Below are 23,307 nucleotides of genomic sequence, written 5' to 3' on the forward strand. Positions count from 1 at the left end.
AGACTTGGTGAAGGCCAGGACGGGGTAGAATGAGGGTGGCGGAGAGAATGATCTGAAGGAAGGTATAGAGATACGCAGCCTCGAGATAGGATGAGTAGCCAGACCGGCGACGATGTTGATCGGCCTATTATGCTTGGACACTCGAATTTGACGATTCAATCGACTTAATGCACAATCGCGTCCCAGGGCAGTCGCGAAGGCCGCCGCGTTAAGTGTTCTGACAAGCTAAGCCCTAAAGGGCTGCCGATAGATAAGATAATGTACTTAGGGTTAGACTAGGGTTACTTCGCTTTTCACTTCTCCTGCAGAACCATGCCAGTGTTGCCAGCAATTCGCAAACACCTTCAATGTCCAACATAACCCCCACCCTCAACGAGTTCCTCCAAAGACACAATACCCACTGCAACCAGCACCCTCTCACCCGCTCCACCACCCGCGATGAATTCCTCAAAGAAGCATACAGAATAGTACCCTTCCCCTAAATGCCCCCAAATACCCTTCCATCCTACTAAGCCCCCTTCCTTAGAACTCCCACATCCTCTCTCTACACACCTACCTCCTCTCGATCCGCCAAGCCTACCTCTCGACCTCCCCCCCACCCCGCCGCGCCGCCCATCCCCCATCCTCACGCCTCCGCAATGGCCCCTCGCAAGAAACCACCTACCTCTCCGCCTCCGCCCGTGACGCCATAGACGCGAGTTCAAAAACCGTCCTCCGCGACCTGAACGCCAGTATCCGGCAACTTGCCTCCGCCGAAGAAATCCGCCGGGACACTGAGTCACGCATTTCTTCCAAAAAGTACGCCAAAGGTGTGCTAGGGCGCTGGGCGGCCGGAGCCAGCGGCGGGGATAAGAGCCCCGAGCAGGTAGTTGAAGAGGCGCGGAGGGAAGTTCTTGCTACGCATAGGGATAGCGTGTTGTGGTATCTAGGGAGGGAATTGGAAGGGGTGGGGGAGGTGCAGAGGGCCATGATGGAGAGGCGGCTGGAAAGAGAGGTGGAGAGGGGAAGGAGTGTGTTGTATAAAGTGAAAGGGAGTGTGGGTGCTGGGGAAGGCTTGGAAGGGGTTGGGATGAGTGGAGGTGGCGGTGAGGGGATGGATGGGCGTGCGGGGAAGGAAAAGAGTGAGTATAGGGGTGGCGGAGGGATGGTTGAGGATGAGAGTCGGATGGAAATCGAGCAACAGTTGAGTCCGGAACAACTGCAGTTGTTTGCGCGAGAGAATCAGGATATGTTGAAGCAGTATGAAGATACGTTGGATCAGGTTCGGTTGGTACTCTCCATCCCTTTCTTCGTTATTCTATTCTAACCCACTATCACTTCGCAGGACAGCTGAACGTTCCATGCTTGAGATCTCCGAGTTGCAAACTAGCCTCGTCCAGAACCTTGACGTACAGACCGCCAATATATCTCAATTGGTGTCCGACTCGTTTTCTACAACGGAGAACGTTGGTAGTGGGAACAAAGAGCTTAAAAAGGCAACGGAGAGAAAGAGTACTGCCAGAATGGTATTTTGGGCTAGTTGTGGATTGTGTGGGTTCTTGGTGACATGGGACTTGATATTCTAGGAGCGTGCAATTGCTTAAGGTCTATCTATACTCATGGAGCAAGGGGAGCGTTGTATGGACAGAGAGCAGTGATACCCGGAGTCGACTCCATCTATATGCAGCTCTTCCCGATCGGTCTCATCTTGAAAGAACTTCCGCCATTACTCTGTCTCCCTCACGACCTTATCGATGGCCTTGGCCGTGTAGTCGACATTGCCCGTGTTCAGCCCTGCCATACTGATCCTCCCATTCTTCGTCATGTAGACATGTGCATCATCCTTGACCTTCACTGCCTGCTTCTCAGTCAAGCCTGTGAAGCTGAACATGCCAATCTGATCCGTGATATGCTTCCAGCTGCCCTCTTTCCCGTTCAATTCCTCCAACTTCGATCTTAATGCTTTTCGCATGTCGATAATACGGCCAGCCATAGTCCGCAGATTGGCTTGCCATTCCTTGAACAACTCCGGGTCGTTCAGAACAAGACTGGCTACGCGAGCCCCATAAGCAGGTGGGTTACTGATCTCGCTGCGTTGTAGGAGGGTGAGCTGAGAACCTATGCGGGCGATCGTGCGCTGAGCATCTGGACCAGCGCCCGTGACAAAGTGGAAAACACCAGTCCGTTCGGCGTAAAGACCGAAATTCTTGGCAAAGGACTGGGCAATGCAGAGCTCGAATCCCTCGGAGACGAAATAGCGGACAGCCCAAGCGTCATTCTCGAGGTCACCGGACGCAAAGCCCTGGTATGCGCAATCGAAGAAGGGGAAATGGTTCTTTGCTCGTATCACCTTTGCAATTTCCTTCCACTGATCTCGAGTCGGATCAACACCAGTAGGGTTATGCGCACAAGCATGTAGAAGAATGATGCTGCCTTCAGGAGCTTTCTCAATCGTAGAACGCATGCCATCAAAGTCGAGACCCTTTGTAAGAGGTGAGAAATAGGGGTATGACTTGGTTGGGAGCTTGACGTTGGAGAAGATCTGATTGTGATTGGCCCACGTTGGAGAGGAGAAGTAGAGCTGTTTGGGGTTTCGAGGGTAGAAGTGTGCGAGGAAGAGGCCTCCTAGGTGGACAGCACCGGTCCCGGAAATAGTTTGTAGGGACACAACCTGCGACGAGCGTAATTAGCCCAATGCTGGCGGAGGTTGAGTCCAGAGATGTACCCGCTTGTCCTCTATGGCGGGGCTATCTGCTCCCAGGATGAGCTTTTGTGCTGCCGCGGTGAAGTCGGCAAGACCAGCGATTGGCAGATATTCGTGATTGAGCTTGGGGTCCTTGCGAAGTAATTCCTCCGCCTGAGAGAATGGTGAGCCCGAGTAGATTCTGGTCTCCCTGCCGTTAGATAGGACTTACCTTCTTGACAACAGGAAGTACCCATGGTTGTGCGTTGTTGTCACGGTAAGCTCCAATACCCAAATCAACCTTCTTATCAAAGTCATCTTTTTTATAGGCAGCCATTAGCCCGAATAGCGGGTCTTCTGGCGCCAGCGGTACGATGTCATCGTGGAAGACGGTAGGATTGCACCCCTCCATATTGATATGGCCTTTGATGTTGGATAATCTGGTCAAAGGTTTGTTGCCTTGTGAAGAGGTCGAGTTTGGGGACATATTTGGCGGTGAGTAGGCGCGCGCAAGACTTTAAATTATCTTGTAGTCTGCAGATTCCAAACATCACTCGCTCCTTCTACATATCTTACCCAAGTATCCCAAAGCAAAGATGGTGAAGGGAGTGAAGATGTAGCGCATCATCCCTCTCTACTGGATCTTGGTCGACGGAGGCTATAGAGTGACGCAACAATCTCGTCGAATTGCCTTCCAAATAAATTTCTATCCTCCTTTCACCCCGGCAAGCCGACGACATATAAGGAGGTGAAAGGACTAAAATTTGCTCAATCTAGGGTATATAAAGACACGATACGCTATGTGTGTACAAATGCCCAAAAATAGTAACTGATCCTTTAAATGACATCTTCCTGACCAATCTCAGTTTCTGCCTTTCTTGCCTCCTTCTCTTCCTCTAGCTTCTCCACCCTCACCCTTCTTTGCTCTCTCCACTTAGGTCCCCACTTCAGCTCAGCCCACAACAAAGGACTGGTGAAGAAAATTATCGCAGCAATGAAAGTAAAGCACCACCCTCTTCCCATACGGTTAATCATTTGGATGATAACAGCAGTACCAGCAGCGCCCATCAAACACCGTACCAAATTGTTTGCTGCCGTAGCCGTCGCGGGGCTCAATGGGTATAAATCGACTAACATTGTACTCATGACGTTGAATGATCCAGTCAGACACAAACCAATGATGAACGATAGGACTAGTGGAGCGGCTAGGGGCGCATTCCGCTCGAGAACCCATCCCCAGCACAAAATCGCTGCGATACCAAAATAAAGGGGGATTATAAACACCTGGATACGTGCCTTTTCGAGAGGAAAATTCCGCATGTCGTCGCCCCTTTTGATGTCAATACGGAAGCCAGCACTTTTGGCTACTCGCTTGTAATTCATGTCCATAAGGCGGCCAAAAAGTATAGATGCTCTACACGCCTTCGGAGTTAGAATGCCTCTTTTGATGCAGTATGAACCAGGAACAAATGGCTCGGAGAACATAACTCACACTGAACATCCAACTCCAAACGGAATAAAACTTAACCTGATACAATTTTAGCACATGTACAAGCTGCCTATGAGGTAAGGGAACGAACCCGATTTGCAACTCGTTAAATCCGTAGATTTCGGCAAATTGACTAGGCAAGCTGGCGGTTACGTCGTAGAACGCTGTGTAAACCAAAGAATTATATAACAACAGCAGACCAACGTCTTTCTCCAAAATTATATAAATAGTCTTCAAGGGGTTGGGCCACCGGAGCTTTCTCTTTCTAGCGAGCTCCGCCTGCGCTGCTTTCATTTCTTGACGCGAGACGGTCCGATTCAGAGCATCGTTATGCTCAATCTTGCGAGTTTTCAGGTAGTTGAGCAAAGACATGTTCCACCCTGGAGGCGGAATTGAGCCATTGCCGACGACATTTCGACCAGTCTCCGGAAAAGTAATGAGAAGAGGAATCAAGTAAACGACAGCTAAGATCGTCAAGAACCAGAAAAGCCACCTCCAGCCTAGGAATTGGGTCAGGATTCCACCAATGACCGGGGCTAAAGCTGGCGCCGCCATAGGGCCGAATTGAGCGATTCCTAAGCAAGATCAGTCACTGTCTGGGCAACCACACGAAAACAAACGTACCCATAAACTTGCCCCTCTCCCCACTCGAAGAAACGTCTGCGACAACCCCATTGCCTAGTGCCACAGTTCCACTGCTACCAGTGCTCTGCAAGCACCGTAATACAAGCAAAGCGGCGTAATTGTTCTGCAAAGCAAGCCCAATATTTGCGCCTAGCTGAGGCGTCAGCAAGAACCCATGGGACTGGAGGGTGCAAACCCCTACCAATGTATATAATGAACCCTATTACATATGCGGGTCTTCTGCCAGTCATATCGGCCAAGTCCCCAAACACCGTAGGCGCCAGCCCCTGAAAGATCATATAAGACGTCAAGGTCAGATTGATGAGCTCATTTGAGACTTTGAGGTCTCGCGATAAAGCGTTAAGAGCCGGAAAGTATATATTGGCCGATAATGGAGAGAAGAAGCCTGCACAGGCCACCATGAAGACTATGAATGTCCTCTGGCGATGGCTGAAAACGGAGTATGCTGGTCCCGAGGGTGCTTGATGCAGAGCTTCGAGGTCCTCAGTGGCTCTCTCGGCAGATGCATCTTCCGCAGGTGGGACTGCCTCGCTGTCAATGACATGCCCGTCTAGCTCCTGTGGAGCTACTGATTCGGCAGCAAAATCTCCATGTTTCGATTCTGAGGACTGAGTTTTTTCCTCGATAATGGCAATTACACCGTCATTTGGATTGCGTGCGGAGGGTGTCATTCTCCTGATGATTTCCTACTGAACGAAATCTTCAGTGACCGTATCCAGGGTAGCGATGAGAAAATACTGCGTTGATACATGATTGGAAGATAGATGCCCCCAGGCTTTTTATATATTGAAGGAAAAGGTACTCGTAGTGAGTGGGCTAATGCAAGTGACGTTTCTTTTTGATACTATCGCCGAAAATACCGGTATATTCTATATTTCCGGCATGGAAACATAGCTCTACCGTGCTGGCTCTGGAACTAGGGTGGTGCTAATTGCCACTCAACCACGAGAGCTACCGGCAAAAAGTCATCCCTAACTGAAAATCATGTCCAGTCATACAGGGTCCCAGTACCTTAGGTAGGGTTTTAAGGAGCCCTAGCGCCATTAGGCCTTATCTACGGTACGCTGTACTCTAATGTACGCTGTACGGAGGTCTGCACCAAAAGATCTGCACCCGCGCTAGTGATAGCCCTAACCCTACTTTCGGAAGGCTAATCTTACCCTGCAGTAGGAACCCTAGAACCAGCTTTTCGGGAGCGCAATTTTTAGGCATCCTTGTGGGCGCTATGGGGTCCTTGAGCCCTAGAGTAGGCTGAGGTCAGGTGCAATTCCGACACAATTCAAAGGGCATTGTCCAGGCAACCCTTGAGGTGGGGCGATATCCGACATCTGGGCCCTTTTCTTGGCATGGTGCAGGACTTTTGGTGCAGACCTCCGTATGGCGCTTGGCATTCATGATCCGTAGACATCTAATTTATCCACCGACACCAGTGGTAGAAATTGAAGCCAAACCTCGGTATCAAGCTAGTTGATGAAAGAGGGGGAGAAGTGATGAAGATAGATGTGAGGATCAAGTACTGGGACAGTAGGGAAGAGGATTGGATAGAGAAGGCCAGTAGTTGCTCTGTTATTGTAGACAATGGAGTCCCGGGTTTCTTAACAAATCATACAAGTGTTCTTGACCACCAGAACAATTCAACTTCGAACGTAAAGCATCCAGACGGCTCTAGCCATGGATTTCTTGTCGGTCGGTCAAACCCGAATCGGGCTACAGAAGCAGCAAATCACCATTCTCTCCTCCGATCTGCGGCTGATACACCTGCTGAGGATTGTTTTGATTTACAACGTACTGTCGTTCTCCAGCTGCGCCTGCCGTGGGACTGCCTCCAAAGCCCTCATCTCCTCCAAGTTCCATAGAACCCATGTTAGTATTAAGGCTCTGGAAGTAGACATCCGCAGCATCGATGGCAGCCGAGAGATTTGCTCTGTTAGCCTCGCCTCCGTTTCGTGTCGAAGGTGGTAGCTCAGAACCGTTCATGACCGAAGGTAAGGACTTGTGTGCTTCCATCGCGATCACGGTGGGCAAAGTATGCTTCTGTAAAGCCGGACTATCAATGAGCCTTCTTTGTCGCGCATTTCGGAATACCTGTTGCACGGGCTTAAGGTAAACGGTGGCGAGCGTACCAACGTTAAGGCACATTTCTTCCAGGGTTGCAGGGTCCAGCTTCTCTGACTCGGCGGTGATTGCCGGCTTAGGACCCATGACCACCTGCTTTGCAAGTGTTGGATCTGTAGAGAGCAATCGCCAATACATATATCCGCGATCTCGGAGATCAGGATTGTCAGTCTCTTCAGTCGCCCATTTCAGGACCTTGGGCACCAGGTCTTGCCCCTTCGTAGGTCGTTGTATAAAAAGTTTGACAGTGGCTGTAAGCAATGCAAGCTGCACCTCCACCGATTCGTCCGCAAAGGAATAGAGGAAATCATCCAGCAGAACGTCCGAATTCTCGATTCGATCAGCGTATTCACCTATCACCCAGATCATGGCTGCCTTGGCCTCAGGTTCGTCGAGGGAGTCTAGGTTCTCGCAAAGTATTGAAATGATGGACTCATATCTGTTCGGGTACTTCCTGAATATGTTTTTTATTACAACTGTCGCCTCTTGCACAATGTAGGAAACCTTGGTGGCCACAAGCTCAAGAAGTGAATCGATACAGTCTTGCGCTGCCGGCTCGATCTTGATGGCCAATTTGCCAATCGCGCGTACTGATTTTCGAACAAAGTGCACGTCGATCTCAGTGGCGTATCTCAGAAGATGTCAGCGGTAGGCAATGTGAGACTTTCGAGTAGGGAATCCATACTCTCGCAGCTCAGTTAGAACCTCTCGGATGTTCTTCTCCGTTGCCAACATGAAGATCAATTCCAGCTTTGTGACCTTGACATAGATGGGATCATTGTATTTACAAAAGAAGACCCGAATATCGTTCCTCAATACTTCTGGTCTCCGCTGAAGTATCAATAAGGCGTTTCGTAAAGCGAGGTACTGGATCTCGGGCCCTTTCGCCAGCAGCGTAACCAGTGGTGGAGACAGCTTCCGACACAGACCAGATATTTGCTTCTCATCAGCGATGTAGTTCATGAGATAGAGGATGACTCGGGTACACGTTAGTACAACAGCTGAATTCGAATGTGAAAGTCGAGGAGTGACTCTTTCAGCCAGAAGAAGTGCTTCGGAAGTATCTTGCGGTACGTATGACATTAGAGCTTCTAATATATATGTTTGGCCCCATCTGCACCGTCGTTAGCTTCGGATAAACCAGGTAGGGAATGCAGAGTATACTCTGAGCAGTCCGGCAAGATCTGTACGATCTTTGAAGCACTGGCATAGTCAATAGTAAGTTTGATGGTCTCACTCCTCTCCCAAATGTCCATCAACGCCGCCAGCGCGCTTGAAACGACGGTGGGATTGTCATCTCTTAGCATGCCATTAAGTCTGTCTATCAAGTCTGATGCTTCCACAAGGTTCTTGTCGTGATCGTAAAGCTTGGCTACACAAAAAGCTGCCGTCTTCCGCACATAAGGGTCTGGGTCTTTCAACAGCCCTTTGAGAGGTGGAACAGTAGCTTCGACAAATTCGCGGACATGAATATAAGACATAGTTCGGAGAGCGAGCGCTCGTATCAGTGGGTTTGAGTCCTCCATATCCTAGACAGCTTTCGTCAGAGCGTGCACCATTGGCGCCTTAGAAAGTAGAGCTTACGAGCACAAGGACAGGCAGAGCTTTCATAGCCACGTCTGGCTTTATGCGAGCATAATTGACCAAAAAGAGAAAGCACCTATACAGTTTGTCAGCGCCATGATTGCTCGTCCGAGTAAGTTTAGACGCATACATCTTCTTAATCTCCAAGCTTGGAATCTGCATACAACCAACAACATCAGGGAACAGAGCTACCATGTCGTTGTTGCTCATGGTCATGTTGGCCACGATCTTTTTGAGGGCGATCTTCTTAGCAGAGTGGTTCTTGTCCTTCTTACCACCGCTGTTGAGCTCCAATCGCAGCTCCGCAACTTTCCCCTTGATGAAAATTTTGTCAGCGAGATCCGGCGACGTTTTAAGCAAAGGTGCAGAATCGGTTCTATTGGCAGGGCGAGGCACGTATCGAGCCTCGTTCCCTATGTGGATGGCTAAGAACATGGCTATGGATGGAAGGAGGGGGGAAACAATATGTGTAGAGTGGTGACTTGGGACGGACACATTTCGGAAATCAGACAGAAGAAAGATCAAAGGTAAACATCAAAGGAAAGAGCGACAGAGGTATAGCCGTTCCTGATCATTATTATATGGACCATCTTGACAGCACCTACTCTTGCAAACAGTTTTGCATCTCCTCCGCTGGCGGCCATCGTGAACACCTTGGGGAATGGAGGTGCAGCAAATCCAATCTTATAACTCCTATATGTCTTCCAGCTTTATGTAACCATCAACCAGATTATGGGAATGGGTTCTCTTCGCGCAGCATCAGATTATGAATTTCAACGGCATGAGACGGAGGACGCAGAAACACAAGCGAGCAGAACATGCTCAATCAATTCCCTATTTGGCAGTAGCGGGTAGGGCTGACAGGCTCATCCAAATTCATGCCGGTGATTTATGAATTGCAAATTAAATAAGAATGCTTGGCAAAGCTGATTCAGCTCCGCCTCCGACTTTTTGTTAGCGCCATTCATAGAAAATTGTAGAGAACGTACTTGCCACTCTTGTACCAGCCCACTCCGACTTACCAGCATGCTTATGCTCTGGAACGATTAGGTCAGGGAGAAGGTCATAGAGAAGGTGGAGGATTTTGATTGATATTACGTAGTATTTCATTGTAACTACTCTGTTATCTCCATAGTCAAATGCTCCAAATCTCGTTCAAATGCCTCAATTTCGCCGTCAAATATATAGCCTGCAGTGCTCTGCTTGAAATGCTCCACCGCAAATCTATCACAGCCACTAACATCGATTGCATGCTTCAGAAACGGCTTCAGGTCGCCAATGGGATTCGAGCAAGAGTTGGGCACGCTGGCGTACAGAGGGATCCTTTCTGAATGATGGCGTCGCGTCCGGAGCAAGGGCTGGCGATGTGGCTATTACACGCCTAAGTCAGAGGCAAAACACCAGAAAAAGCGTGTATACCCACTATCTTCGGTATCACGAATGTCCAACTGAGGTAGCAGACGACAGTGGCTATTGCAAGAGTGGCAAGTACGTTCTCTACAATTTTCTATGAATAACGCTAACAAAAAGTCGGAGGCGGAGCTGAATCAGCTTTGCCAAGCATTCTTATTTAATTTGCAATTCATAAATGACTGCTATGACCCCAAGTCTCGCCAAGCATTCACTGTCTTCTCTTCATCCTTCATCCGAACAAGTACCAGCCATCATGGCACAAGAATCCCAACCAAAACATCTTCCACCACCACCTCCCAAATGGGTCATAAACCTCAACTCTCCTCCCCGGCGCAAAGCGAACAACACCCACGTTACCAATCCACCAGGCTACACTGAAGCCAGCAGCGGCAAGGTACAACCCTTCCGCTCTCATTCCATCTCCTCATACCTTTGACTAACGACATGCGCAGCGCAATGCCGCCTCGTCCAAAACCCCAGCCCGCAAACCCCCCAGCACCGCCGAAACCGACACGCTCAAGCTGAAAAAGTCCTGGGAACTCGCCCTCGCGCCGGCCAAAGCCTTACCCATGAACGCAATCATGATGTACATGTCCGGCAACTCGCTGCAGATCTTCAGCATAATGATGGTCTTCATGCTGTTCAAAAACCCGATCACCGGCATCTTTACAACGAATGAAGTGTTCAGGCGCTTTGAATCCGAGGGGACGAGGAAGCAGCTATGGGTGGTCAAGGCGTGCTACGTGCTGATGAATTGTGTGGCGCTGGCATTGGGGGTGTGGAAGGTGAATGGCATGGGGCTACTCCCTACGACAAGGAGTGACTGGTTGGCTTGGGAGACGGAGAGGCAGCCGTTGGAGAGGGTCATTTTTGCTTTTAGATAATCGTGTGGAAGACACAGGCGTTGTGTTGTGCAGTGGCTTGGCTTTTTACCCCTTTGATGCATCTCCTCCAAAAGGCTCGTCGGGAGCTGAAACTAAATCGAGCAAGCTCAGTGTGCGGGTTTCTCATCCAAAACATGCCTCAGACCACTTGCTGTGCAATCCTGTCTGCTCTGATGGGCGGTAGGTGATGTGGCAAAGCGATTGACATATGAGACCCAGCCGTTGACATTCATCGAAAGAGGCAGGGAGCCGGTGTATATCTGCTCAATGTAGCACCATAGTGTACTTTGAGGGACACGTCAACGGTAGCAACGAGCGTAGAGAGGAACAATGTTTCCATAACTTCATGCTATGCTGAACGAGATATAATCGTCTCAAATGGCTTGGTTCGAGTTATGTAATAGAGGTTTATGGTTGATCTGGTCTCAATTCCACCCAACCCAATTTCTTGCCATGACACGCCAAACCTTCACTTCACCACTCCGTAGGTCACCAAACTTGAAGCTTTCCGGCTTGACTTTCTTGCTCTCCCTACCCTGCTCCCAAGCTCGTACTTTCTTCTTGGTTCCATCCCAGTCAATCACCACACCGACGTGGTCGGGCTTTCCTACTTCAACACTGTATTTCGAATGCATAGGCCCACGGTGGCCTTGAAACTTAGCGTTTCGGAAGGTAACGATGTCCCCTGGTCGTATCTCATCAAGTTGCCTTACAGAAGCATTTGCCAGATTTGCATAGACATTGGCACCATATGCACGCACACCAACAGGCAGTAGAGCTTCTGGAAGGGCAGACAGAAGATCGAGGACCAATGCATGGGGAGAGCCGTCACCAACCGTCGTTTCTTTCTTGGCATTTGCGGCTTCTGCAATCCGAGAACCGAGCCTCATGTGAGCGTTTTCGAGTTGATCTTGCCGCAGACTTTGAGGAGGGGGCTCGTGACGTTGCTCCAAAATAGCGTTTACTGGATCCTTGGCTTCGAATTGCGCTGTGATTACGGTTTGCGAATAGTCCATGAATAGAATATAAACCATCTTTGTCACAGCTTGTTTGCCGCCTCGCCTCGTCGTGCTGGTCTCTTCAATCTCGAAGATGAGATCTCGACGATTCTGGAATATTGGAGGAGGATTATCAGGCCGTGCCCACCATTGGCTATTGTGACCCAGGTCGGCGTCCCCAGCTATAAAGCCTTGTTCGCCAGAGGGTCTAGAAGCATCGGTTGACCTCCGAATACTAGTGCTAGTCCGTTGAATTTCAGTCGACTGCCGTGGCCCGGATCTCCCTGGGGCGGCCATGTTGGGCGAAGAAGGGTACTGTGACGTGCTTTGCCCTGAGAACGCGGGCACAGCCCGCTGAGGTGGAGATGCCTGAAATATGGCTTCCGGTTCTTCAAATCTTGGTGTTGTTGGGCCTTCCATCTCGTACCTGCTATCCACACCACGTTGTCCGGACGTAGGGGGTTTGTATGCGTCGTAATAATCGTTTTCATCTTCATATGTTTGCTCCTTGGGCGGTGGGGGTGGGGGTGGCGCGCCTCTAGGCATATCGGAGGACTGCCGATTGTGTCTCGAAGGCTGGCTGGGCGGCGGAGGTGGAACAGCACGAGGTATTGCTGGTGGGGTCGGGCCGAGAGAAGGAAGTCCGGAATGGTGTAGACTTGCTTCTTCCGTCATCGAATCGTCATCGAGACTCGAGACTCGTGCGTGCGACTTGAGCGCATCCTTGTGGGTCGCACCAGAGGCCATGTCGGTGTCATAATCACCTTCATACTCAGTAACCTCTTCATCACTCTCTTCGGGCGCTTGAGTTCTGGGAACCAAAGATGGAATTCTGGAATCTCCAGTCGCAGCTCTCATCGGAGGAGCGTTGGTAGGAGGTGGCGGCGGCGGTGCTCGGTTTTGAGGTGCAGATGACATTGCGGGATTCGACCCTGGTATAGGTGGGACTCGACTGCTTCTCTTCGAAGGGTCTGCAGGAGGTTTTGGTAATATAGGAGACATCTCCACTGATTGCGTTGGTGGACTTCGTCCTGTATAGTCAGATGGGCCAGATTGAGGCACCACATGTCGACTTGGCAAAGTTGGCGGAGAACCGGCAGAATGGACGGGAGGAAGATCCTCTCGACTAATAGGTCGGGAGCTGTCAGTCCCAGGATGTAATCTCAGCGAGTTTCTTTTGTGTAAGGACATCTCATCGTCAGACTCGGAACCCTCGCTCGGCGACATTGGCTGGCTTGGAGGGGGTCTGGATACGAGACTCGCTATAGAAGGAGTCAACTATCGATCCTTGTGATGGCCTTTATGTACAGTACTCACCTTCGCTAGGGGGGGGCGGGACCGGTCGCTCGCTAGGCAAAGGAGGAGGAGCTCCTCTACTTTTGCCGGGCGGAGCAGGAACAGGGCGATCTGAAAGACGTCAGAAAATTCTAGAGCACGTCAACAAGCGAGAGCTTACCTTGGGGCACAGGTGGAGGTGAAGGTCGCTCCACAGATCTCCTCGGTGTAGGGATGGGCTCCTCCTTTATATCCTCAATATCAGGCATATCCTCAGGTTCTCGTCCTTGTATTACAGATTTGGGTTCGTCCGCCTCTTCCTTAGTTACTTCTGGCTGAGCACCATGTTGCTCTGGGCTTCGAACCTTTTGAAGGCTAGGCATAGGCATGATCGGCACAGGTGGTGCTCTAGAGTTCGAGCCATCATCAGCTTGCGCGGACACTGAGTTGCCTGAAATGTTTCTCTCGCTTGATGCCGTCCCTCGTTTCACAGGGGCTCTAGGAGCCATGCCACCTGGTGGACCAAACATGCCTGCCATTCCCATACCGCCGCTCATCTTGGCCATGCGCTCGCGAATCTCCATTCTTCTTTTTACCTCCGGATCCACGTCCTCGTCTTCCTCTTCCTCAGCGACATCGTCATCAGCGTTGTCCTCTTCGTCCCCAACGTCTGCTTCTCGAAGCGGCGCTTGCGAAGGTATCTGGAGCGGGATTGAAGTCTTGCGCCTTGGATTATCATCGCTATCATCCCGACCCGTAGAAAGATCTTCACCATCCTCTGTATCTCCCATACCAGACTGGTCGGCATCGTTCGGATCGCTCATGAATCCTCGCGAGGCAACAGCGGTTGGGCTCGCCACAGGAGTAGCTTCCTGAGATTTGGAAGGCTTAGCATGGCGTGCACCTGAAGAAAAAGCATCGCGAGAGGCTTCGACTGATCGTTTGCCCGTGGTCTCGGTACTATTCGTTCTCTCTAAACGTTCGGCTTCCACATCATCGTCTGCATCTGCAGCAGGTTCTTGAGGCTCTACTTGCTTCTTTGGGGGGCGCTTTGGCTTCTCTTTCTTTTGGCTGGCTTCTGCGTGTCGTGCAGCTTGCTCCATCTGTTGTTTTTGCAGTAACGCAATTCTGTCTTTTAGACTTGTGGGCTTCGGCTGGTCTTCTTCGACTTCTGCCGGTGCAGCTACTTGGGGTTGAGGTACCTGCACTTCGTTCTCCACGTCGTTCGATGCCTGAGCCAATATCTCGGGATCTTCCTCTCTTCTGTACACTTTCTGCGGAGGGGGTTCGCGAGGTGGGGCAATGTATGCATTCTTGCTTGGAGGAGGCGCAACGAAAGCTTTCTTGACGAAGCCCGAGCCCCCGGACGCACCCAAACCACTAGGTTTATTGGGGGCCGGAGGGGGCGCTGTAGATTTGTTGAAGGCATTGATGCGGTCTCGAAATGAGCCCGACGTTGGCTTTTCTGCGACAGGCGCAGGCGCAGGTTTCGGCGCTGCAAGTGGAGCTGGCTTTTGTGCTGGGATAGAGTATGTTTCTATTTTCGCAGCTTGAGATACTGGTGGTTCGGGCTCCTCAAAAGTCTGCTCGGGCATGATAGCACTCGGAAATGGAGCAGGAGCTGGGACTGCTCGAGGTTCCTCAGCAGCGGGGACCCTCGCCTCCTCACTGACTAGTGCTGGAGTATCGTTGTCTTTCTTTGATCTGCCCGATCTTGTAGGCCGCGGCGGCATGTCTGGCTCAAAAATCTTGACGAAGTTCTTGGGAAACAATCCCTCCAGCTTGTCGCCAGCACTGTCCTCATATTCCCCATAGTACCAGTCGGCATCTTCCTCATCTGTCACGAGTATGACCTGACCATTTGGAAATTTAAGGTCATCTTCTTCCTTCGAAGAATAATCGTACAGTGCTTTGACGCGGAAGGGAGGTATAGCCATCCTTGCTGACGGACCGGTAGTTGAGGGGGTATAATCTACCTGGATTTCTGGCTGGTGAGCCGTACACTTCCTCGATCTGCTATACAAAGCTGCAGCGTGAGGCGGTCAGGCCCAAGTTGTATTTCAAGCTGTTGGATTTTGATCACGGCGACATTTATTAGAGATGATCTCCGACCAGAAGCCTATAGTGTCAGGCCCGATGAATTGGTCGAGATGGTAATTTTGGCAGGTACTCAGGGAAATTTCAGGAAACAGACGAATAATGGAAAATATCAACAACTATGAAGGTCATGTAGGCTCTCTGGCCATGTCGGTATGCCGGTCTAATGTCATGTACAAGGAGTACATACCCGTCGGCGTCGTCAACATCCGTCGCGGGGCCTCCCTCCGCTTTTAGATATGGACGCCGCTATATCAATTCATGCAGTCCACGAACTGCCGACAAATTCACCATTACAACTTTCAATGGTAAGAACCAGAGACCTCACAGAGTCTCCGGACCCAGTAGCTAGAGAGATCATGCCTCACTCCATCCTTAAAGAGGCCTTGTCTTCGATCCCAAACACGTCTCCTTCACCAGCTCGATCTCGAGAGAATCGCAACCAAGAAACAGCCCTTTACCACGCCCAACTTCTACAGCAACGCAAAGATGTTGAGGCTCTGATCCTGGCTTCTACTGAAGCTTTGCTTGAACTACCCTCCTCATCTGCCGCAGACCCAGCTCTACCGGGTCTACAAGACATTAAACTTGTGAAGAACTCCCTGAAGCCTTTCCAACCATCAGATTATGATTCACTAATCGAAGAGCGGAATATTAACAAGCAATGCGGCTACGTACTCTGTCCTAGGCCCAACAGGCAGGAAGACACGAAGGCGAAGTATAGAATCCTACACGGCAAAGGAAGAGGCTCGGATAGACTCAAATTCGTCGAACGACATACACTTGAACGCTGGTGCTCAGATGATTGCGGGAAGAGAGCGCTTTATGTCAAGGTGCAACTCAATGAGGAGCCTGCATGGACGAGAGCTGGGTCCTCCGGCGGGGACATACTGCTTCTGGAGGACGAACGAAATAATCAAAAACAGCTTGACGATGACTCCAACCTGATTGAGAAATTGAGATCTCTAGATATGGGCCTGGAGGAAGATGAAGTCATGGCAAGGATGAAAGCGCTTGCGATTGAGAGGGGCGATGGAAAAGCCCCTAGCAGGTCGTTCGGACTGGCAGAGATAGACGTCCGTGAGAACAGAAATATCAATGGCAAAGCATCTGTTCCGGATCCTTCTGTAAAAGAGCGTAATTCCGACGGCGGCTCTGACTCGATCGAGGGCTATACGCCAAAGAGTTCGAGGAAGAAAACGAGGGAGCCAGAATCCGATGATAACGAAGACGAAGATATGATGCCAACCATTTGAGGACCGGCATGGTCGATGAGTCGAACCGTGCAATATTCTTGCACTACATGAATTTTCAAGATACCCCACTGAATGCCGCTGATGGCCGCACCAGCAGAACTTTCATATTAAAGCGCAATACATCTTCGAAATTTATGAGTGATCGGGATGTGCAATTGCATCTTAGACTCGCTCTGCATACTACGGCTTACGTTCTTGCCTTACTTGTACATGGTTTAGATGAAGAGCGGAGGTCTTGGGCCTCGGCCTCTTGATCAAAGCACCGACAAGGTATGCTCATAAGATCACGAGGTAGGGCACTGGCAATCAAGCCTCGCTCTCGTAAGAAAGCTCAGCGACACCTTAGTTGTAGAAGATCTTGCATTCAAGCTATGTCTTTCCCGTCGATGTCCATGCAAGCAACGCAGAACCATTTCAGTCGATACACCATCACCTCGTAGACATGGTTCCCTTCTTAAGTCCTTGGCGGTCTGCCCCCCTCAAATCGTCTTCCCGGGCGCTCAACAGTCTGCTGTTGAGTGACAGGCTGAACATTGACAGGAATGGAATCAAACTACAAACTCGACATTAGTATCACAAACCGACGGGTTCAAACGGTAGAAGACATACCCCCAAGCTCTTCAGTAGATCCTTCGTATCGGCATCCACATCCAGTTGCCCTTGCTCCGTGTTCTGCGTAAAGTCCAAAGCCGAGATTTCAGGGACATATTGATCCTTTCGCTCACGCTCTTCTTCTTGTAACTTGAACGAGATACCACGCACAGGACCTCGCTGAATACGCTTCATCAAATGGGTGGTGTAGCCGGCAATCTAGTGGTGAATGTGTTAGCTCTTACAGGACCTCTACGGCGAATAGCGAAGGAAACAAGCCCGAACCCACCTTGTTCCTCAAACGCTTGCTAGCAATGATGGCGATTTCATCGCAGATCCGCTTGTTGGTCTCGAAGTCCAAGGTCAACTTGGGGTAGTAACGTTCGATTATAACTTTGGCGGATTTCTTGACGGTCTTCGTGCGAACGCGACCCTATGATTCGCAGAGACATCAGCTTGTGTAAGCTCTCAAAGCGTAAGGATTGAAAACGCAAGCTTGCGGACATGCATACCATCTTTGCTGTGACTTAAGATTTCGAGTTCGAGCCGTGATGGACAGAGGTCGTAATTCTTCGCTTGTGAGAAGTTTGTGGGCACAAGTACGGTGGACTACAAAGATCATGGCGCAGATCCTTAATTTGGAGGTCTTGGCAGGCAATTGGAATTGGATAGCATCACAACCATGATTTGACGGTCATGATATACAAATTAAGGCTAGAACACCCTGGCTATGCTCTTTGGGAACCGAGTTCTATTTACAGAAATTTGTCAGTTGAAGAGTTTAGACCTTTTGATTCGACTGCCGTCCGTGTCGAAGAAGGCCATTAAGATCTGGCAGCTCGTCTTCTGGTCCAAGAAATGGCGAAGCTCTCCCACTGCTTCTTGCAGCACCCATATGTTCCAGTCCATAGCCGTGGGTCTCCCTTGACCTTTCAAGTTTGGACCTCGTCAATGTTGGCGTTTCTCGATATTGCGCGGCATCAACAGCTGCAGGCGGAGGCGCTACTCCCTCTGATGAGTAGTAGCCTTTCGCAATATTTTCAGAAGTTTTGTCACGTGGTCGCCTCGTTATAATATCAAGTCTTCCACGTGAATCGACGCTTGCTCTCGTAGGGACACGAATATAGATTTTTGCACCACCAGGAATATCCGGATTATAGCCTGTGATGCCCGTTGAGTCGCGCGTGAATGACTGTCTTTGATCTTCCGCCACAACGCCGCCAACTCCGATCAAGGCTCTATCGTGTTTGGCATTAGAGGCAGTGGTCTGTGGTCTGATCACGCGAGCTTGGACTGGCGCCGGTTCTTCTTGTGGCCCGAGTAAAGGATGATTATAGGTATGGGACCCAGTCCGAAGATACGAAAGACCAGCAGACGGATGTGTTGTCGGTGGCCCTTTCTTATCGTAGCTGGTAGTTGCAGAGCCTCGATCCCTTGGCAAATCCAGATATTCTTCGACAAGTTTGTGCAACTTATGCTCGTCGTTCCTCAGGCGCCTGGCGTAGACCTCGACATCTTCCTCTGAGACTGCGACTGAATCTGGACCTTCCACATCTTCCCCACTTTCGGTGGCTTCCCGTCGTCGTGCTGTTGCCTTTTCCTCCGCTAGTCGTTCACGCAAGAAGCGCCTGAAATCCAGCCGTCGCCTTTTCACATCCTTCTCCACGTATCGTCTGAACTCTCCTTCGTTCTTTCCCGCCAGCCAAGGGCCGCTGTACTTCCAACGCTGTTTGTTGGGATCATTTTCATCCTGGTAGGTGTTGTCATGTTTAGACTCGAATACGCTGCGTGGATAATGCTCTTGCTGCGCCGACGCTTTTATCGGCTTCTCCTCCGCCATTGATAGAGGCGTACCAAAGTCTTGCCATTTGCGAAGCGTCAGAGCATGACCTGCAGCGGAGCTGAAGTCTGTAATGTGGTCGATTGAGTCTACATTGTCGATATGGATGGTGGGCGTTGAGGTCCTTGTTGTAGACTTCAGAGGCAACGGTCGTTTGAGTCCCCAGTCACCTCGGCCAAGAGATGATGCGGTTGTCTCGATGGCAGCATGAGTAGGGTATGGAAGAGTCGCGGTATCGGATTTAAAATTTGCGGATGCTGTAAGATCTGAGCTCGGCCTTGGGAGCGGTGGTGGTAAGGAAAAAAGTCTAGATGTCCTGAGTAGGTTGGCTGTGGGCGACAGCCCCCTCATAGACATGCTGCGATGCTGGATCGATTTTTGGAAAGGCAATACTTCAGATGGCAGATTCGTAGTAGATTGAACTTACACGGTACGCTGTACGAGTACGAGTAGAGATTCAGAAAAGGCCTTTAGTCCTTATTGGGAAGCGTTGTCTCTTCAACCGGCTAAACCATGGATGAAACCTAAGAGTCAGGATGCTGTAAAGACTACCTTAAGGCCGCCTCGGGCAATGTCTTGAAACTTCATAATTGTTCCAGTGATTCGAGCCGCACCTCTCCTTGACCTGATGCTACGGTACTTCGGTAGAAAAATTCGAATAGTCATCCAGGACATCGATACCAAGCTTCCCTTCCGCACCAGTATTGCGCCTTCATGGATTGACCGCATCAACACACCTCTCGAACTTCGAGCGCATACCTTCAATCAGTTATGGAACGCCCTTCTACTCCAAATGGAGGTCCCCCGGGATACTCAGCAGCGCCTCCATCTTACTCGACTACGCCAAAGGACAATACCCCCACAAACTTGGCAAACAATGGCTCTACAATGCGACTGTTGAGTTCCCAAGATGATACGGAGCGCCGCTCGTACGTTTCCCCCACAAGGCCCCCCCGTGCACACACAAGTCCCAAGCGCAAACCTATCATCAAAAGAAATATGGCGAATGACTCCTACGATTCGAATGGCGTAGACCAACTGAATCAGGACGAGGCCAATCCAACCCCCTCTCAATGGTCATCCTCTGCCCAAGTAGGCAAAACAAATGAATCTCCCAAACGTCGTGCCACAGTTCGTGTGCATTTCAAGACACAAAGCTTACCCCCAGGAACTTCTAGCCCCGTGTCCCCCTCGCGAACGTATCTGAATTACCGTCCGTCATCATCCGCCTCCTCTCTTCCACGACCGCAATCTCCGTCCATACTGGACACTGCGCCAAGGCTAGCCCCAACCTCAACAGACGCGCCATCTTATCTGCCGTATATTCCAAGTCGCAATTCACCTACACGATCGCTGTTATCACGCACGTCCTCCGAATCATCTCGCCCTCCTCCATCTGACATTGCATATGAACCGGTAGATCTCAATGGGAACCCTCGTCCAGGTTCGCCATCTTCAAAGTACGGAGGCAGTTCTAAACGACCTCTCCCTCCTGCACCATTGTTCTCTGGCCCACAAGCTGCGAGCCAGTCTTCCGGAAATCTCGCAGAAGCTACGGCAATTCCAATCCACGAAGACGAAGACGATGTTTTCGGGCCCCCAAGTGGAGATCAATCAAGCGGGCGTCTGAGACCAAGCCTCAAGTCTTACGAGTCTTTTCAGTCCCAGTCAACTTCCACAGAGGACCTCTACTCAAAAGAAGATGAGGATCATTACGGTCCTGCACCAACAGGAAGGCAAGAGCGAAGACGCGGCGCAAGGCAAGCGCAGATGGCAAAGAAGGAAGTACGGCTCATCAACGGAGAACTCATCCTGGAATGCAAGATACCCACAATTCTCTATAGCTTTCTCCCGCGAAGGGACGAGATCGAGTTCACCCACATGCGGTACACTGCCGTGACTTGTGACCCTGATGACTTCACATTGAAAGGGTACAAATTGAGACAGAACATCGGCAATACTGCGAGAGATACAGAGCTCTTCATATGCATCACAATGTACAACGAGGACGAGATTGATTTCACGCGTACCATGCATGGAGTAATGAGAAACATTTCGCATTTCTGCTCCCGTGCCAAATCAAGGACATGGGGAAAAGACGGGTGGCAGAAAATCGTTGTTTGTATAGTGTCAGATGGTCGTCGGAAAGTGCACCCAAGGACGCTGGACGCTCTTGCTGCAATGGGTGTGTACCAAGATGGCATTGCGAAGAATTTGGTGAACCAGCGAGAGGTCACAGCTCACGTGTACGAGTACACCACCCAGGTCTCCCTAGATGCAGATCTCAAGTTCAAGGGAGCCGAAAAAGGGATTGTACCTTGTCAGATGATATTCTGCCTCAAAGAGAAAAATCAGAAGAAACTCAATTCTCATCGGTGGTTCTTCAATGCTTTTGGGAGAGCATTAAGTCCAAATGTCTGCATCTTGCTCGACGTTGGGACTAAACCGGGAGAGAATTCCCTTTATCATCTTTGGAAGGCTTTCGATACGGACTCCAACGTTGCAGGTGCATGTGGCGAGATCAAGGCAGCCAAAGGCAAAGGTTGGTTAGGATTGCTCAATCCCTTGGTTGCTTCACAAAACTTCGAGTACAAAATGTCCAACATCCTCGACAAACCTCTTGAATCTGTGTTTGGTTATATCACTGTACTTCCGGGAGCCTTGAGTGCGTATCGTTACTACGCACTTCAGAATGATGCTACTGGCCATGGTCCATTGAGTCAGTATTTCAAAGGAGAAACGTTACATGGTCAAGACGCCGATGTCTTTACCGCGAACATGTATCTTGCTGAAGATCGAATCCTCTGCTGGGAGTTGGTCGCGAAAAGAGATGAGCGGTGGGTACTGAAATATGTCAAGAGCGCAACGGGGGAGACAGATGTACCTGGTAAGTGACCCGAATCCTTGCTTGAGGGCTGCACTGATACTGTCTCAATGCAGATGCTGTCCCGGAATTCATATCCCAGCGAAGAAGATGGCTGAACGGAGCCTTCTTTGCCGCGGTCTATTCGCTCGTGCATTTCAAGCAGATATGGCATACGGATCATTCCATTGCACGGAAAGTTTTGTTGCATATCGAGTTCGTCTACCAGTTCGTCAGCTTGGCTTTCACCTTCTTTTCCCTCGTAAGTCGCAAATCTCCCTACTTTACCGAGGGATGGAGATTGACAGCCCTAGGCCAACTTCTACCTAACCTTCTACTTCATTGCTGGATCACTCTCGGATCCGAAACTCGATCCCTTCGGCCACAATATCGGCATGTATATCTTCGTTATCCTTCGCTTCGCCTGTGTCCTTTTAATCTGCACTCAATTCATCCTATCAATGGGGAATCGACCTCAAGGGTCAGTATTATTCGTGTTCCAATTCATCTACATGGAAAGCGACTAACCTCCCTCTCAGAGCCAAGAAAATGTACATGTCCAGTCTAGTCATATACTCGATAATCATGACCTACACCGTCTTCGCATCCATATACATCGTCGTTGTCCAACTCAAAAGTCCAACCACCTCGTTCCACCTTGGCAACAATATATTCACGAACTTAATCGTCTCGACCGGCTCAACCGTAGGCATATACTTCCTCATGTCCTTCCTCTACCTCGACCCATGGCACATGTTCACCTCCAGCGCTCAATATTTTGCTCTCCTACCCTCGTACATCTGCACACTACAGGTATACGCCTTCTGCAACACGCACGACGTCAGCTGGGGTACCAAAGGCGACAACGTCATTCATATCGATCTCGGCGCAGCTGTGAGCGGCAAAGGCAACACGGTCGAGTTAGAAATGCCCAGTGAGCAGTTGGACATCGACTCCGGCTACGACGAAGCCCTGCGCAATCTCCGGGACAGACTCGAGGTCCCCAAGGACGGCGTCAGCGAAGCCACTCAGCAAGAGGATTACTATCGCGCCGTCCGCACATACATGGTCGTCGTGTGGATGATCTCGAACGCTATACTCGCCATGGCCGTCAGCGAAGCCTATAACAGCACGCACATCACTAATAATTTCTATCTCAAATTCATTCTGTGGAGTGTGGCTTGCGTGGCGCTATTTAGAGCGTTGGGCAGTAGTGCCTTCCGCATCATCAATGTTGTGCACATGATAGCAGAGGGTAGGATGAAGATAAGTTTGAAAGGTGGGCACCTCAAGGTGCCAGACTGGGTTAGTGACACAGGGAGCAAGGTCAGCAGCAAATTCAGCTTTTTCGGCCATAGCAGTTTAGGGAGTAGTATTGGGAAAAGTTCGAGAGGGTAGAAGTCTTTTTCTGGTGCTTGGAAAGTAAGCAGAGAAAGGGAGTCTTGTTCATGAGATGATATTTGGGCGTCATCTGCTGGAATCTGAGGTTGCATAGAACGGCGTGGTTCTGACTAGGATCTGCCAGAACATGGTCAGTGTTCGATTTTTGTTTCTAGATTCATTGCCAGTGCATATTACATCATACCAAATACTTT

At 50.2% G+C, this 23,307-nt stretch overlaps 9 protein-coding genes across 9 annotated transcripts; 4 read left to right on the plus strand and 5 right to left on the minus strand.

The window, feature by feature from the left end:
* Positions 1-347: 347 nt before the first annotated feature.
* HO133_010121 (uncharacterized protein) lies at positions 348-1,565 on the plus strand (the record flags this gene model as incomplete). Its single annotated transcript, XM_037300977.1, has 3 exons — positions 348-467; positions 527-1,266; positions 1,325-1,565. 3 exons carry the CDS (start codon positions 348-350, stop codon positions 1,563-1,565), a joined length of 1,101 nt encoding a protein of 366 aa, XP_037153794.1.
* Positions 1,566-1,705: 140 nt separating this feature from the next.
* On the minus strand, positions 1,706-3,149 carry HO133_010122 (uncharacterized protein; the record flags this gene model as incomplete). The annotated part of the gene is made up of 3 exons (XM_037300978.1): positions 1,706-2,650; positions 2,705-2,836; positions 2,895-3,149. The coding sequence occupies 3 exons, from the start codon at positions 3,147-3,149 to the stop codon at positions 1,706-1,708; spliced, it is 1,332 nt and encodes a 443-aa protein (XP_037153795.1).
* Positions 3,150-3,499: 350 nt separating this feature from the next.
* On the minus strand, positions 3,500-5,467 carry HO133_010123 (uncharacterized protein; the record flags this gene model as incomplete). Its single annotated transcript, XM_037300979.1, has 4 exons — positions 3,500-4,076; positions 4,243-4,726; positions 4,776-4,925; positions 4,978-5,467. The coding sequence occupies 4 exons, from the start codon at positions 5,465-5,467 to the stop codon at positions 3,500-3,502; spliced, it is 1,701 nt and encodes a 566-aa protein (XP_037153796.1).
* Positions 5,468-6,503: 1,036 nt separating this feature from the next.
* Positions 6,504-8,930, minus strand: HO133_010124 (uncharacterized protein; the record flags this gene model as incomplete). Its single annotated transcript, XM_037300980.1, has 4 exons — positions 6,504-7,542; positions 7,597-8,025; positions 8,076-8,440; positions 8,496-8,930. 4 exons carry the CDS (start codon positions 8,928-8,930, stop codon positions 6,504-6,506), a joined length of 2,268 nt encoding a protein of 755 aa, XP_037153797.1.
* A 1,231-nt stretch (positions 8,931-10,161) lies between these two features.
* Positions 10,162-10,792, plus strand: HO133_010125 (uncharacterized protein; the record flags this gene model as incomplete). Its single annotated transcript, XM_037300981.1, has 2 exons — positions 10,162-10,302; positions 10,361-10,792. 2 exons carry the CDS (start codon positions 10,162-10,164, stop codon positions 10,790-10,792), a joined length of 573 nt encoding a protein of 190 aa, XP_037153798.1.
* A 425-nt stretch (positions 10,793-11,217) lies between these two features.
* HO133_010126 (uncharacterized protein) lies at positions 11,218-15,002 on the minus strand (the record flags this gene model as incomplete). The annotated part of the gene is made up of 3 exons (XM_037300982.1): positions 11,218-13,052; positions 13,108-13,197; positions 13,247-15,002. 3 exons carry the CDS (start codon positions 15,000-15,002, stop codon positions 11,218-11,220), a joined length of 3,681 nt encoding a protein of 1,226 aa, XP_037153799.1.
* A 399-nt stretch (positions 15,003-15,401) lies between these two features.
* Positions 15,402-16,418, plus strand: HO133_010127 (uncharacterized protein; the record flags this gene model as incomplete). Its single annotated transcript, XM_037300983.1, has 1 exon — positions 15,402-16,418. The coding sequence occupies one exon, from the start codon at positions 15,402-15,404 to the stop codon at positions 16,416-16,418; it is 1,017 nt and encodes a 338-aa protein (XP_037153800.1).
* Positions 16,419-16,872: 454 nt separating this feature from the next.
* On the minus strand, positions 16,873-19,206 carry HO133_010128 (uncharacterized protein; the record flags this gene model as incomplete). Its single annotated transcript, XM_037300984.1, has 4 exons — positions 16,873-16,971; positions 17,028-17,228; positions 17,299-17,442; positions 17,797-19,206. 4 exons carry the CDS (start codon positions 19,204-19,206, stop codon positions 16,873-16,875), a joined length of 1,854 nt encoding a protein of 617 aa, XP_037153801.1.
* A 414-nt stretch (positions 19,207-19,620) lies between these two features.
* Positions 19,621-23,110, plus strand: HO133_010129 (uncharacterized protein; the record flags this gene model as incomplete). Its single annotated transcript, XM_037300985.1, has 5 exons — positions 19,621-19,778; positions 20,028-21,736; positions 21,790-21,974; positions 22,027-22,193; positions 22,252-23,110. The coding sequence occupies 5 exons, from the start codon at positions 19,621-19,623 to the stop codon at positions 23,108-23,110; spliced, it is 3,078 nt and encodes a 1,025-aa protein (XP_037153802.1).
* Between the last annotated feature and the right edge of the window lie 197 nt (positions 23,111-23,307).

The sequence above is a fragment of the Letharia lupina genome, assembly GCF_014066315.1.
Source record: "Letharia lupina isolate WasteWater1 chromosome Unknown contig_8, whole genome shotgun sequence".
NCBI lineage: Eukaryota > Fungi > Ascomycota > Lecanoromycetes > Lecanorales > Parmeliaceae > Letharia > Letharia lupina.